The sequence below is a fragment of the Spea bombifrons genome, chromosome 1 (genome assembly GCF_027358695.1).
Source record: "Spea bombifrons isolate aSpeBom1 chromosome 1, aSpeBom1.2.pri, whole genome shotgun sequence".
NCBI lineage: Eukaryota > Metazoa > Chordata > Amphibia > Anura > Pelobatidae > Spea > Spea bombifrons.
The window spans coordinates 128,675,998-128,692,396 of NC_071087.1; the positions used below are offsets into that span (position 1 = coordinate 128,675,998).

At 37.5% G+C, this 16,399-nt stretch overlaps 1 protein-coding gene across 1 annotated transcript in view; it reads left to right on the forward strand.

The window, feature by feature from the left end:
- The first annotated feature begins 9,186 nt into the window (after positions 1 to 9,186).
- Positions 9,187 to 16,399, forward strand: part of CCDC60 (coiled-coil domain containing 60) — a 61,358-nt gene continuing 54,145 nt past the window's right edge. Inside the window, exon 1 of the mRNA XM_053473456.1 lies at positions 9,187 to 9,505. Coding sequence (XP_053329431.1) covers positions 9,218 to 9,505 — 288 coding nt within the window. The 5' untranslated portion in view covers positions 9,187 to 9,217. The remainder of the gene's footprint in view (positions 9,506 to 16,399) is intronic.

Below are 16,399 nucleotides of genomic sequence, written 5' to 3' on the forward strand. Positions count from 1 at the left end.
AGAATATGAGTGTGAGAGACTGAGAGCCCAATTTGCCCTTTTTTCGTTAAACGGGTGTGTTATTATCGCTCTCATTTTCTTCGCTCTATCTGCTTCCTCTACACAAAACACTATCTGGCATCCCCTAACCCCATAATAGCCCATGCACACAACACTAACAGATAATATCTAGCTGCCACTTTGCTTCTGCATTAGCTTATCTGACACCCCATGGCCCCCCTGCATACAATAATATCCCTCAGCCTCTCTGCAAAATACCCACCCCTCATGTAACAGTATCCAGCAGCCCCTAACCCACCGTACACCCAACAGTATCCAGCAGCCCCTCACTCACCACAAAAAAAACACTGTTAATACACACTATCCAGCTGCCCCTAACCTCGCTGCACACAACACTATGAAGCAGCTCCTCATCAACCACAGCACACAATAGCTGTCAGTTCCTTATCCACCACACACTCAAAAGTATCCAGCAACCCCTCAGCCCAGGAACATTATATACCCTCAGCCTCTCACGCCCACTTTCCCTCCCATACACAACACTTTCCAGTGAACCTTTGGTCCCAATAATTTTTTATCCCACCTAACCTCAGCATCACCACGTCCATTGTATTACTACCCAATCATCATCTCTCTAATCACTGTCCATATCCATCAGCGTCCTGCCGCCGCACTTGAAACTCCATTACTTCCGCTATCCCCACAACTTCCTCTGCATCATGGCCTACCTTCCCACGTATTCACAACTTCTCTCTGTGACATCACCTACCGCCCATCTTCCACACCCCCATGTCACTGCCTATATCCTCCTCCTCCTATTTCTTCTTTAACATCTAGATGCCTACACTAACATACTGTGTTTTGGGCTGGGTTTATTACAAATATCACCAATTACATTTTTATCGGACCTTTATTGGCTGTTGCCCTGTTCAGTTATTTCCACAAAGACAAGGCTATTATACTATGTATAGAGATTAGCCTTGCTTCCTTTTGGTTTAATGCGGATCATTTTGAATCAAACCCGTCACATAAAAATGTTCTGCTTGGCTTATGCTGATTAAGCTTTTCTCATAAATGTATTTGGGAGTATTTCTAAAAGATCAACAGATTTTATAGCAAATATATCGTTTCCATAAAATGATGAGACAGAAGGGTAAATTCAATGTCACCTAGACCAATTATTAATTTTAGAAAACAATCCATAATATCTAAATGCTAAAGTCAATTAACATCAAAGTCAGTTTGATATATTTATATGAATAACTGCTTATGTAGCATTCCAAAGCCACTAATTATTATACTATAAAACCAGCCTTGGCTAGTGGACTATACGAACCTCCATTCTTATCAGTTATATCAACGTCATTTTGATTATACGGAATCACAGTTTGATAAACTTGATTCTGGAAACTAACCACTAGAACTTACAAAATGCTGCAAATGCACATTAGCACATTTCTTTAGGAAGAAAATAAAAACAATGTAATACAATGTACACAATAAAAAAATCCTCTTTACCCGGAATAGAAAAATATACATTGCTAATAGTGAATATGTTGCTTCTATTCCAACCCCCAAAAATACAAAAATGAAAAATACAATAAACTAACTGTACAACTGTTTCAAAAAATGAAACAAGTCAAAAGTATGTGAAACCAAACTCTCTAATACAAATATCCTCCTATACAATGCAGGCTATGTGTAATGAGCAGTTGTATATTGGAAAAAGTAGTACAAAGTGTGAGACCATTCCATTAGTTACTATGATAATTATACCATATTCTACTTTTAGTTGATCAAAAATGTTTGTATCATGATAGCCAACACAATGCTTGAAATGGGCTCAGTGGTAACCCAAAGTACTAAGTGCTAATATTAGTTATGGAATTATTAGACCATACGGCTGCTTTATGAATCCAGTTTTCTGACTGGACTAAAATCTATGATTGATCTAAGAGCCACGATTATAAAAGTCCTCAGTACATTTGTGCTTGTACATCACCAGCATTCAAGCAATGGCTACATTGCATACAAAGGGGCATGCTTGCATGAAATAAGATTGCTATAATTCTCACTGAAATGCATGATCACCACTGGACATCAGGGTAGAGGGAGGTTGTAGTTACATTTTAATGCAAGTTTAATATGGGAATAAGTGATAAATCATTTGGCTAATAGAGGGGTGGGCAACACTTTACAGATGCAAATTAATATGACCAACGGGTATTCATGAGTATACATTTGCAAAGTAATAAAGATCATATTAAAATACACAAAAACTACATAGGAATTAGCCACATCAGTACTGCCATTTCTGTTGCTGCACATTAAATGAACATTTTCTTGCGGAATAAAATTGAGTCTTTACCCACAGGGGTGAGCTTTTCATATTTATTGCAATAAGTAAATCCAACCATTTTTAAGTTAGGTACTGGGACTGTAGTAACTGCGTAGGAGTCATTACATTGATTGCTTGCATCTTCTAGTAGCTAATATTTTGGAACTAAATGAAAAAATAAAACAACCTGGTATGTAGTATGAAAATCTGAACAACATTGTGATATTTCCAAGTAATGTCATTGTGAATAGTAGGGAGAGGGGTATTTCTGCAAGACCTTGGATGGCAGGTCCAGGAGACCAGCAGTCCCTCTGCCACAAAACAAGGGGGACAGATTGTGCTCTTGGGAGACCGGGGGCCCCGGTGTGCTCAATGCACTGGTTGCAAAGAAGGCCTCTGATCTCGATAACTGACCTATTTAGACTATATAGAGATATAACTTCAGGACAGAGGGGACAGCTGAAGGTGCTGCCCTGGGGCTGGTCTAGAGCAGCTCCTGAGGTAACTACACTGCTAGTATATATATTAACAGAGGTTTTCAATTGAGCTTAATATTTGAATTCTGTGATACCTATATGCATTATGAAAGGCCAAGCCCAGTGAGATTATTCTGTAGAAGGACTCAACTGGCCCTGCAAAATGTATAGCTGAATCTGTGTTATTTCTCTGTGAAAAGATTTTAGAAACCATCTGACATTAACTATGTATTATGCAGGGCCACCTCTGCTCGTTTGAAGTTGGTCCCTCAAAATGGACAATGAAGTTGGAAAGCTGAAATATTCAATATGCCTGCAAACTCTAATTTTAGCGATTATATGTCTGGTCACTTTATAAAAAAATGCTAATATACTAAATTAGCAGAACAGGTCTCAAAGGTACATATTGCTACAAAACTAATATAGGAGTAATTGCGGCTTCATGTGTCAAAGGGTAACCAGTTATTAATTCCATAATATAATCTTGCTTTGGTGAAGCAATGAAGATAATAACATTGTTGGCACTTTATGTAAATGAGGGGAAATTACTTGGACATTATTGAATTTCATCTCCAGTGTTAATTTCCATTTAAATGAGGAAGTACTGCATTGCTTTTCTAAACACCTGTAATCAATAAATTACCCTTCAACTCTTTAACATTAAAAGCAACAAATTAAACGGGAAAAAGCTTGTTATTGTTTTCATGCTCGATACAAAAAAACCCTAAAGCATCAGAAACCGAAAAGGGCTCTGTAAGAATGAGGGCAGCCTGAACCAAACTAAGATCCAAAGAGAAGAAGACCTTCATCCACTAACTAATACAAGGGTTATGTTGGTACGTCCTGAGTTTCAGGGCATTATGCTCACAGTTATGTTATAAACAAGATCCTAATAACCCAGATAAAGAGGTATACATATGAGAGAGAGACGGGTATAGTTGTTTATGATAAACCCACCTAGCATTGTAGTATACGATACAAAGTATGACAGATTTTACTATAGATACAGGAAATGAACCTAAGTGGAGAACTTGTTGGACCATTAGCTAAAGGGACACTCTTATATGCATTTAAACGCAAGCTGAAAGGTCCCTTTACATTTACGTGGTATCTCCCTTTTAAATGCTCCTAAGAGTTATTTCAATTTTGGTCCCTATTTATCTCTCTGCCTAAATTGCGTAGGAGTTCACTAAGAGTAGGAGTTCACTAAGAAAAGAGCTGGCCTGAGGATGGTCCTACTTCTTATTCAAGACAAGTTAACATATTACAAGTTTACATATTCTACTGTTATTCCCTTCTAATAATTCCCTGTTTTTCACAGGATGGTCACAATTTTCAAGCACAGTCCCAGCCAAACACCACTCCAGTCCTGGGATTATTGCCCGGTTGGGCAGATCCTCTGATGCCTTAACCAGCCTTGACCAACCCAGAAAGCTGTAATGTTCATTGAGGTCTTTCGAGGTACAGACCTCAATTACAGATTCCACGTGGCCATTTTGTATTTCATCTGAGAGATGGGTAGTAGACAAGCGCCCTGCCTCAAATCTCTCCCTTGCACTGTATCAGCCCACACCAATGAAGGTGTCCCAATGTTGGGTGTATGTCTTCTCACCTCAAAGTCATGTTAATCAAAAAAACATAAATAAATCGTTTCCCTGTGTATTCAGTCCAGAGAAAATGCAAAGGATGTGCACAGTGTGCAAAGGTTAGTAAGGTAAAACAAGAGAACAATTTCCCTTTAACTTGCTGACTTCTTTTGTATTAGGTAATCAGGAGCCTCCGTCATTATACCGTTCCTTGTTCAGCTGATTGAATTTCACCTTGAACTGTTTGCTTAATCATAGAAACATAATGAGTACCACGCATTCAAGTGATTGGAAAATAATGAACACATTTAAACAACAACTCGGAGAGCACAAGCAAATGGCAACTGCTCGATACATAAATGATTGTTCTTTATTTAAATGGTAAGATAACACTGGTACACTTTTGTTAAGAATCATCAATTAAATGCAGAATTCCTCAAGCTAAGCTGAAGTATGTCTTTGTAAGGGGTAATTTTCTGCCTTTCCGCCAGAAGAATCACGAACATTCACCACTTATATTGCAAATAAAGGCATGAGGGACACGCCTCGCTGACTTCGTATAGACAATCATTTTACAGGGAAAATCATTCAGCATAGACCGCTATTTTCTTTCCTACAGCAGAGAACTGAAATTCACACATATTACCTATCCTCCAAGTAACATCACGAATGCCTAACCACAGCTATTTGCATGTTTGGAAAAGGCAGAACTGGTATATGAGGGATTTCCTACCCTTGCATGCTGATATTGTATGAATAACTTAATAGTATTGTAATGGCAGAATCTCACGCCGCCAGATGGAAAATGAGCATTTCTTTAAAAAAAAAAAAAAAAAAAAAAGGGTTTTAAAAAATTATCATTTTTGTAGCAAAGAGGCTATGCATGCAATTTTTGGAATAACATCCAGCCGTATATGTTTACTCAAAGCCAATGACTTGCAGAATATGACTTTGTTTCTAAAGGTGTACAAAATATAAGCAGGGATAATGTGGAAAGTAGGTGTTACCCAAGCATGCAGAACATAAACAGTTAAAGGAGACAAGTCAAATTATAAACCATTCAACACAGCTCACAACGCTATTACTTTTAGTGTTTCTTAAATCATTTATAAGACTTTTAAAAACAAACAAACAAACAAAAAGGTATACGAAGAGCCCAACTTAATGATAGATAATGCAGGCATTTAATTTTAATAGCATGTTACAAAAACAATGGTTCTTTTATCTGAAAATGAGATCTGGTACAAAGTATGAAAAGGAATCTTATCACCATACCGACCAATGGCTCCTGCTAACTGAACCAGGCCTTCGGCTGCTATGGGTATGCAATTGTAACAGGCTGTAGCAAGGTGTTTGGTCATCTCTTGCGCAGGATCTGCCATCTGTCTAGACAAAGGAGGCTTCTGGCTCAAACCCCCTTGCCTGTCTAGTCATTCTAAAAATTGAACATAATGGTGTAGTGTGGATGTATGCTACGGCTGGAGAGGACCATTGTCACACAGATTTGGAAATAAGCAAATTGTATATAAAGCAAGAATGCACCTTATGTTACAGGCTAATAAGGAACAACCAAGATCCCTTTGAAAAATGGCAGTATGATTTCTCTAATGACCTCAGTTTTGTATAATTTATCTTATTTAACACATGGAGATACAAATTAAGCACACGCATCCGCAGCCTATATTTCTTTGTAAGAACCTCTACAAAATATCCCATTTCAGATAAAACATTAAATTCATTTTACTATTCTACGTCCATCGCTGAAAGCTGTATCATGATTACGAACGTTCGGTTGCTTAACAAAAAGCACAGCAATTAGGCTTGGAACAAATACCCTACATCCTGCTGTCCATAAACAATTATCTCTCCAAATTACCAATACCAGGTAAAGAATACAATTAAATAGAAACACATAATTTTAGTTCACTCTCATTTAGTCTTTATTGACTTTTTGCACATAAAGCTTTAATTACAATTATATTGATAATTAGTAATATTTGGGTATTAGGGTTTGAAATACAAGGAATATAGATAGAATTATTGTAAATGGTAATCTGAAATTTAACAGGTTTATTTTCCATCAATAAAATATTGTAACTAAAGACATTTTCGACCGCTTTAGTGTATAACAAACATTTAAAACACTGTTCAAATTTCAACTCCGCAATTCCATGAAAAAAAAAAAAAAATTCACGGATACATTTTATATTTTATGTATTATAAATGTTATATAACTTATACACTGCTGGTATAAATGGGAAAAAATATCAAAAATATATTCCTATATAATGTTAATTTATTTTAGCCCCTTAAGGACAATGGGTGGTCCCTAAACCCATTGAAAACAATGCATTTTGAGCCCGTACATGTACGGGCTTTGTCATTAAGGGGTTACGTTTTGTATTTTTTAGTTGTTTTTTTTTACCCCTACCTAGCCATAATCCTAAACCTGACTACCCAATATACATTAAAATGTCATATAAAGCATAAACCCCCTAGGGTCAAGTAAAAAATATAAAATAAAAATCTGTATCCAGCTATTATAGTGAGAAGATGAGAAAGAGAACAGACCTTGTCATCTAACTGGACCCATACATGTGACTAGCTGTAAAAGCAATCACATGCATGGAAATGGTCACTGAGCAGTCAGCTACAGCAGCGACCCCATCACTGAGATCGTGGGAAAACAGGACCATGTTTTACCCATGTTGTACCTGGCACCTTATTGGTAATTGGTAAAGAGATTAAAATAAGTTCTTGCATATACAAGCTCTTGCATTACATGTTTTGTTCCCCATGCTACATTGGATATATTATTAGAGAACAGTTGTGTGGTACTTGTTTTATCTTCCGCCCAACTGTCTATCTTTAAGAATAACAGTCCCTCAAGGGGACCCACATGCCTCTGTCCTTCTGTTATTGTCCTACAAAAGTCACAATAATGTGTATATAAAGAGAAAAAACTGTGTTAATTAAACAGAATACATTATTACTGTTTTCTTACTTATTTACATAAATAGTTATCAGTAGAGCTACTATACATTACTTAGCCTGCGTATGGTTGAATGGTACTACTTATTGATGGATACTACCCATATGTCGTTCCACATATTGTGTTCTTAAAATTGTGTGTGTGCGGGGGATAAAATCATTCTAAATACTTAAAAATAAAGGTTATATGGTACGTCCCTTCAGTTTTACAACTAATTTCTGTGTTCATCTTTGGATGATTATCAACATTCTACAGCAAATCTTTTTATATTGTTAACCCCTTAATGACAATGCCCATACATATACGGGCTCAAAATGCATTGTTTTCAATGGGTTTAGGGACCGCCCATTGTCCTTAAGGGGTTAACATTACATGGATTTTAGGATGTAGTATAGAATATATATATAACCCTGATGTCGTCTAATGGCTCTCTCTTTGTTATTATGATAAGTGAAACACAGCTACTTCGCAGTATGCTACAGCCCTAGGAGTTACAGTAATGTATGTATAAATAGCAGAAAATGTGCTTGCAAATTTCACACTGAACACAAATCAACTTTTATACAAAAATCCAGCTTGTTTAAAAAATATATAACAATACTTTCTTAAGCGGTCGCATTGGTACTTTCCACGCAGGCTTTTTATAATGCAGCCAGTGTTTTATAAATTGCCCCACCTATTACTGGAAATTATTATTATTTATTGTTTTATATAGCGCCATCAGATTCCCCAACACTGTAAAATTTGTACAGGACAGGACATAACAATTAGTACATAACATGACATACAACTGGAGGAAATCACTTTAAATGTGGTAAATGAAGCAGAATTAAAGCCGACAGTAGGCTACAGAGAGCTGCATCTCCAGCGCAGCAGATTCAACCTCGGGTCTCTTTTCATTTAAAAGAATGTATATTAGTGTACTGACAGTGTAATTTAATATACATTATTCTTTTAGGGACAGTTTAGTAAAACCCTCATAACAATACTGACACTTATTTCCAACATATACTATGTGGAAATAACAGAGGGCCAGTAGTATATGTCAATAAATCACTAGTTCCCTTTCCTGCATGTTTGCATGTCAACTAGTTACTGAGTCATTTTTATCTCCTCCCCTCTCTGACCAGTGTGTAGAACTTTGGAACAAACCACTGAATACTAGTAGGGGGACACCAACTCAGCATTTCCTCCTAAAACACAAAAATCCTCTGCTCAAATTATTATTAGTTAAAAATAAGACACGTATAATATTCAAATGTATACAATTCAATACATAAACAGAACTGTGTTCCATTCGTTTTGTTGGAGTATGTTCTATGCTATCATAATGTGTGTGCTCTCGTTGTTTGAGAGACAGGCATGCTGGTAACTAATGGCAACGGAGTTGTTTCTGTCTGTCTCGGTCACTCTGTGCTGAAATGCTCGCAGCAATCCGTTTTCTCTTAGACAAGCTTCATAACTTATATATTTAGATGCAGGGTGCCTGCTAGCTGGATATAAGTAATGATGTAATGTGAGCGTCTTATATTTTACATTAATAGTTTTTTATCATTATTTATTTTTACTTTTTAAAGTAAATTATTGGAGATTTGTATTCAATAGATGTCCTGTTATTTTCACCAATTCTATTTACTTTTAATGTAATTGCGCAGCCTAGCATTATTTCATGATTTTATTTTAAGATTTATTTTTTTTATTTACTTAGTAGATTTAATTCAGAATATATATTTTTAAACATTTGTATTATTTTTATTGAGTATATCTATTTACAAAGGCAGGCATTTAGACTAAAGAATTGTAAATCACTTATGACAGGGTAGAGATGCCTGGAAATCCCGGATATTTGGATCCTCGGAATTATGTGGTTATAAAGCCACTTTCCATTTCAAGCCAAAAGGGAGTAAAAATTCAGGCCAGAAGTCCAACTCTTTTCAAATGCTGGGAACCAAGTCGAGAAGAGGTCTTTGAGGCCCACTACCATCGTAGACAGAAGCAGCTCACGCAGCAGGGGTACTACTGCCCCAACTATACACCATATGAAGACCTGGGGCATCCACTTTTTCTGGAGGCCAAGAAACTCATCCTTCATTCGTTGGGACAAGATGAATCGGTATTTCTTTTGTCTTTTTAATATTTCCATATTATTTGGGAAATTTATATTTATAAAATTATGATGTGAAATTCCACGTATTCAGAATATTGTATTCTTTTAAATGTACATCCAGATTAATTTTATATAAATATTTTTATGATCGTTTATTATTGTATATAACAATGCAAATATTTTCCTGGAAATAGCTTACCTAAAAAACTCCTTTAATACGAAAGTAGTACTATTAAATACGGTGTGACTTCCAAAAGAAGTGGGCCAGTATTTTGTTATATTCGCGACTCTGATTTATAACTGTGTAGATTTGGAAAAAGCTGAACCATATGACATACAGGTAGTCGCAAGCTTTTGACAAATATAAAGAAAATGTAGACATGGTGCTACATATTATCAGTTTTGTAGCCTGTATAAAATATAATAGTTTTAGAAAAATTTTCCAACGAGTCCTATAACTTATGTGAACTATTTTAGTATGGATATGTCATCATACATATAATTGTTACACTTTTGGCAATAGCATCTTGAGGACCAAAGTGTTGTTTATAATGCATATTTTTTTAAAAATAAACATGTTAACATGTATGACACATAGATTAATACATTACTTGTTATCTTTAAGCAAAAAATAAATATTACAACCCCAAATAGGGTGCCGTCATTAGCGCATAAAAAGGCCACATTTTGTTTTATGCAATTTTGGTTTTTTTCTTGATATTTGTTGTTGATAGCTTGCCCTATTTTAATAGATATCTTTATTCTTTTTTTCTGTATGACAAATTGCCAGCTATTTTTGGAAAAATGTTTTGCTCTGTTTTTAGACATACTTATTTTCTGTGCCTACATAATAACATTTGGTAGTAAGTTCCGCAACCAAGCAGATTGTATAAGGAATCTTGTTTTTTTAAGTTGCCAGAAAACCCATTCCCTTAAGCTGTACAACAGGAATTGTACCGAGCTAATTACAATGTCTAGTAATTAGTAGGTTAGGGTAGAGTTACTAATTGCTGTGGAGATCAATTGACTTCTCTGGTTGACTTGTTGGTGATTTGACTTACACCACGTACAAAGATAATTAGATTTTCTTATCTGAAACATACCGTACCTCACAATCCCACCATTTACAAATGACGGGTCCATGCATACATATAACCGCCATACAAGAAGATAGACATTGGAGAGCTGGCTTTTATGGAGCATAAGCCAACGTTTACCCAGTGCTAAGACCAGAAAGGAGTTTGTTGCTGTTTATTAGCATTGTGGGTCCAAATATCTTTTTGTCCATTGACTTATTCATGTAAGAACTACGGGTCTGTAAAGCTTTATAGCTACAAAGTTTTAATATTTGATTAAAATGCAAAATGAAACTAAACAACAACAGACAATATTGTCCCATTTTATCAAGATTATGTATAGACACATTCAGACAACACAGAGTTCAATATATGTCTTGCCTTTATTTAAAGCAACTTTATGCTATGTTTAGTGTTAGGTTCCTTAAAAATCAGGTGTACTTTTCTAACCCATATGTGTAACCTACACACTTCTGCCCTTTCACTGAATACGGGTCTCTTAAGGTCTCTTAGTGTAGTTAAACTGGTTAAGCTTGCTTTATGGTACGAGAGCTTATTTATTTAATGTAAACAGTTACGCCCCGTATTATGTCCTTCTGTTTCTTCTCTTTACTACGGTATATTCCTTCTACTGTTTTTTCTACTACATACATCTACTGTATGTCCTTTTGCTTTAAACTATCGCTAACGTGTTCGTATAATCAGATTATATATTAAATAACAATGTTAAGAACTGATATGTGTACATTATGAGATTTGATTATTCTGCCTTTTGTTTGCCCTCCATTTTGGGAAAAGCGGGTATTGAGAGTGGTAGAGAAACACTTGTTTAGACACTGTTCCACTGATTCTGCCTAATTTAATATTGTTAAAGCTAAGGCTGTGTAAAATTTGGTCTCACTTTTAATTTTTGCCAGTAATATGTAATTGCCCTATGCCAGAAAAATAGATACTAATACAGGGGTGGGCAATTAATTTTCCCATGGGGCCACATGAGAAATTGGAATGGTTTTAGAGGGCCAGACCTCTACAAACTACAAACTCCGAAGCCTTGTCCATTTTGTTAACTTATGTGCTGTTTAATAAAGTTATTCAAGCCTACGTCATTGGTAGAGGTGCTTGAATAAGTAAGGCCTGAATAACTATTAGCACAGCACAGAAGTGAACAAAATGAACAAGGCTTCGGAGTGCATACCGTATTTTTCGCTCTATAAGACGCACCTGCTGATAAGACGCACCTAGATTTTAGAGGAGAAAAAAAAGGAAAAAATATTTTGAGCTAAAAAATGGGCTAAAATATTTATTACAATAACTGAATAAGCTATGAACACAGTAAGACACACGCAGTAAGACACACACAGACACAGTAAGACACACACAGACACAGTAAGACACACACAGACACAGTGAGACACACACAGACACAGTAAGACACACACAGACACAGTAAGACACACACAGACACAGTGAGACACACACAGACACAGTGAGACACACACAGACACAGTAAGATACACACAGACACAGTGAGACACACACAGACACAGTAAGACACACACAGACACAGTAAGACACACACAGACACAGTGAGACACACACAGACACAGTAAGACACACACAGACACAGTAAGACACACACAGACACAGTGAGACACACACAGACACAGTAAGACACACACAGACACAGTAAGACACACACAGACACAGTGAGACACACACAGACACAGTAAGATACACACACACACAGTAAGACACACACACACAAACACAGTAAGACACACACACACAGTAAGACCTCCCTCCCTAACCCCCCTTCTCAGTATCTCCCCTCTAACTCCCTAACCCCCCCTTCTCAGTATCTCCCCTCTAACTCCCTAACCACCCCTTCTCAGGATCTCCCCCCCCCGCCCCGGTCACTTACCTTAAACTCCTGTGTTGGAAGCGTGAGGCGTTTGTCTCGGGTGCCGGCGCTTCACTGCTGATCGCCGGCGTCTGACGTCATATGCCGGCGCCCAGCGTAAAGCGCCGGCACCCGAGACAAACGCTTCCAACACAGGAGTTTAAGGTAAGTGACCGGGGCGGGGGGGGACACCGGACTCATTGGTGAGTCACCAGGACACTCTTTGCGGGCCGGTCCGAGCTATTCAGCGGGCCGGATGTGGCCCGCGGGCCGTGCTTTGCCCAGGTCTGTACTAATAGGTAGTTGCCTTGGCAATTGGAAAAAAAAACTCAACTTAATCTGCTGGACAGTGTATGTAGTCTCTGTGATTATACCTTCTGAGGTTTATGTGCTGAACAGCACCTTTACATATGACAAAGTCAAAGTGTTCATCCATCTCAAATGGTACACAGAATGCTCTGTTCTAAGAATATGATAGGCACTGGCGTAACTACAGGGGTTGTAGCGGTCACTGCTGCAATGGGACCCATGCCACTAGGGGGCAACCCATTCTCCTTGTACCGGTTTAAAATAATTTAGAAAGGGACCGCACTGATTCAGGTCGAAAGGGCCCTTTCTAAACTATTTTGAACCGGTATGGGGAGACAGGAACATATTGGGGTCACTTTACGTCACGTGGCTCTGTGTTGAAACCTAGGATGCTGGCACACTGTGCTCGAGCAGCCAGAGATAAAGCTGCAGGAGCGGTGAGAGGTATGCAGGGGCAGGAGGTGGGATATATGTATATGTGTTTGTGTGTATATATATATATATATATATATATATATATACGGATGTGAGCATGGATGTGTACTTGTTTTTGTGTGTGTGTATGAGCATGGATGTGTACTTGTTTTTATGTGTGTGTGTATGAGCATGGATGTGTACGTGTGTGTGTGAGCACGGATCTGTACTTGTGTGTGAGCATGGATGTGTACTTGTGTGTGAGTGTGTTTACATATGTTGTATGTTAGAACGAGGGGCAATGGGCAAAGAAGGCACAGACAAGCTGTGTGAGGGCAATGATGACACAGATGACGTCTGTGGAAGTTGGGGGCCCCTGTTTGCACCAGGGCCCCGTGGTTTCTTATTACGCCCCTGATGGTAGGTATGTTTTTATTTTATAGCTATGGACTTGAGACTTTACTGTCCATTTAATAGTTACACATTATTTTGCATGGAATGGGTTGCGCTTCAGTCAATTTCGAGCCTAAAAGCACCTTTCCTACAGAAATGGCCATACATGTAACATGTAAGACTTTACATAGAACAGCTAAACATCGTGAAACTTTACATTCTACGTGACCACATTTCTAATAATCCATTATGGTGATGCTATTTCAACAAAATGAACATGAGTCATCATTCCTTTAAATGGGTTTAACCATAACATGAAGACAGTAGCAATATTATATTCATTCATTTACTTTGCACTTCCCACAGTAAAGTCTGAAATCAACAGACAAATCTATTTATAAAGTACAATGTAGGTTGGCATCTGCCATAATGTAACTTAAGATAAGGTCTAAGATGGGAGCAAAACTAAAGGTTAACCAATGTAAAATGAATATGGATATGTCAAGGACTTTGCTCTGCTATAATTTTTCCCACACATTGCATTAAAAAAACAAGCATTATTATGTACTATTTATTATTATGTATTATATATCTTTTATTGGTACTAAATGTACCTCAGGATGCCTGTAGAACAGTCTCTGTGATGAGATGCATCAGTCTGAAGTTCAACCCCAGCACGTACACTGAGCAGTCTGTCGAAACTGTTATAGCCTTTAGTCTTATTAAATATTTTATGTGCAAAGCCATGATATTTTAGTAGTTGTACTATGCTTTTTCCCTTTCTAATATGGTTAACATTTATATGTGTAGAATTATTGCATGCCTGGTCATCAATCTAGTAATCATTCAAGATATTGAGGGCTTCTTTCAGATTCCAGCTTTTTACAGTAACTCTGGATACACATTTCACCATCCATTATGTCTAGACTGAAATTTCCAGACATATTAGTAGCCCTGCATTATGCTGCAGTACGGACATATTTTCATTAAAACCACTCTGAAAATCCATTTGGAATAACAATTTTGGAGGCGTTCTGCTGATTTTCATTGCTACTGTATTGTGTTAGAGAGGGGAAAAAAACAAGGTTTTAAATGAAGTAATAAGCCGTAATGTACGGATTTCATCTTTTGTGGTACAACAGGATTGAACTAGCCTGGATAAAATAGTAAAATTGGGAGTGAAACGTGATCCCATAATTAACATGTAATTGCTAAAGTGCAATGAAAGGTTTGATTAAACAGTTACATAAGATCCTGGTGCTACAGAGCCTTAAAGATGTATTTATTAAATGCGCCCATTGTGGGCACATTTAGCCATCAGTCTAGTCATGCGTGACCACCCGTCAAAGCTGCTGTATAATTGGCTTTGCTGTGAGGCCTGTGTAACATGTGAATCTGTCGGCCATAGAATGTCCTTCCTAGCGGCAGTAATAGAAGGGATCGAAGGACAGGTTTGATCTGTACTGATGGACACATCTTTGTCCTGCTTCACACGCAGTACAGTAAATAACCAAAACATAATAGAGTTGATCAATTATCTAACTAAAGTGTTATTTGCAGAAATGGTGATTAAAAAAAAAACCTGCAGTAAGCAATTTAATGGCCTGACTAAACCACATACAACAAATGTACATTTAATGGTACAAATGCACAGAAAGCGCTACATTTAAATAATAAAAAAACCTTCCCTTAGGCTAAGTTTCCACTTGGATTTTTTTTTGCAAAAACGCCCATAATAACGCCAATTCTGCCACACGGCGTTTTATTAGTGAAACGCTGCGGCCAGATGTTAGCTGTTCTTCAATAGGAAATCACACAATGCCATATCCACTTGGCGTTTTTCTGTTCGGCGTTTTTTCAGTCCTCTTTGGCGTTTTTCTGCTTTTTTGGGCTCTGTGGCAGTTTTTCAAAATCGCAGCATGTTGACACTTTTTGCAAGGAAATCTTGGCATTTTTCTCCAATAGAAGTCTATGGGAGAGAAAAACGCCATGAAAAAGCCATGTGGGTTTTGCCTTGGCGTTTTTATGGCGTTTTTTTCTACAGTTACAATGCAGAAGATGGACCCAGTATCTGTGTGTCCTACGAGAAATAGGCTGTAAACAGTTTCACACAAAACAAAGTTCATATTGAATTTTACACCATTTGGAACAAACATGCCATTACAAACAAACATACCCGACGCATCAACTGGATCCTGCGTGCCAAAAGCAACAGCAAACAATTTGCACCATCATTTGGGGCCAATCTTCCTGGAGGAGCAGACATTCGGAAAAAAGCATGCCTTACAAACCATAGAAAAGAGACAAAAGGGTCCGTTGGGTCGTGTTTAAGTAGAACTCTACCAAGGAAATGACATCAGGAGGGGGCAGAGACTTGCCATTTATCCTAATCCCTTTTAGCTGGGTGAAACTTCTAACTTGTAAAGGCTGGAAGAAATGCCTAAGGTCAAAAAACAATTTCCACAGAAAGGCTAAAACGCCAGAAAAAACGCCAAAACGCAGGTAAATGCAGTGGCAGTTTTCCTGGCGTTTTCCCTGGCGTTTTTCATCAAGAAAATAACGCAGGAAAAAAACCCAAGTGGAAACCTAGCCTTACAGCGATTCAATGTTTCAATGAGGTGCGCAGTTTAAGCACTCAGATACATTTATTTCAGACCGTCAAATTTTTAAGCTAACCTCCAGTAGAACTGACTAAATTAAATTATGTCACTGTACAAAAAAAAACAAAAACACACTTCACATGTGCAGTAAAGCAAAAATAAACTCCAGCAAGGGCGTTTAATCATCTCAATGTTCACATAGTCTACT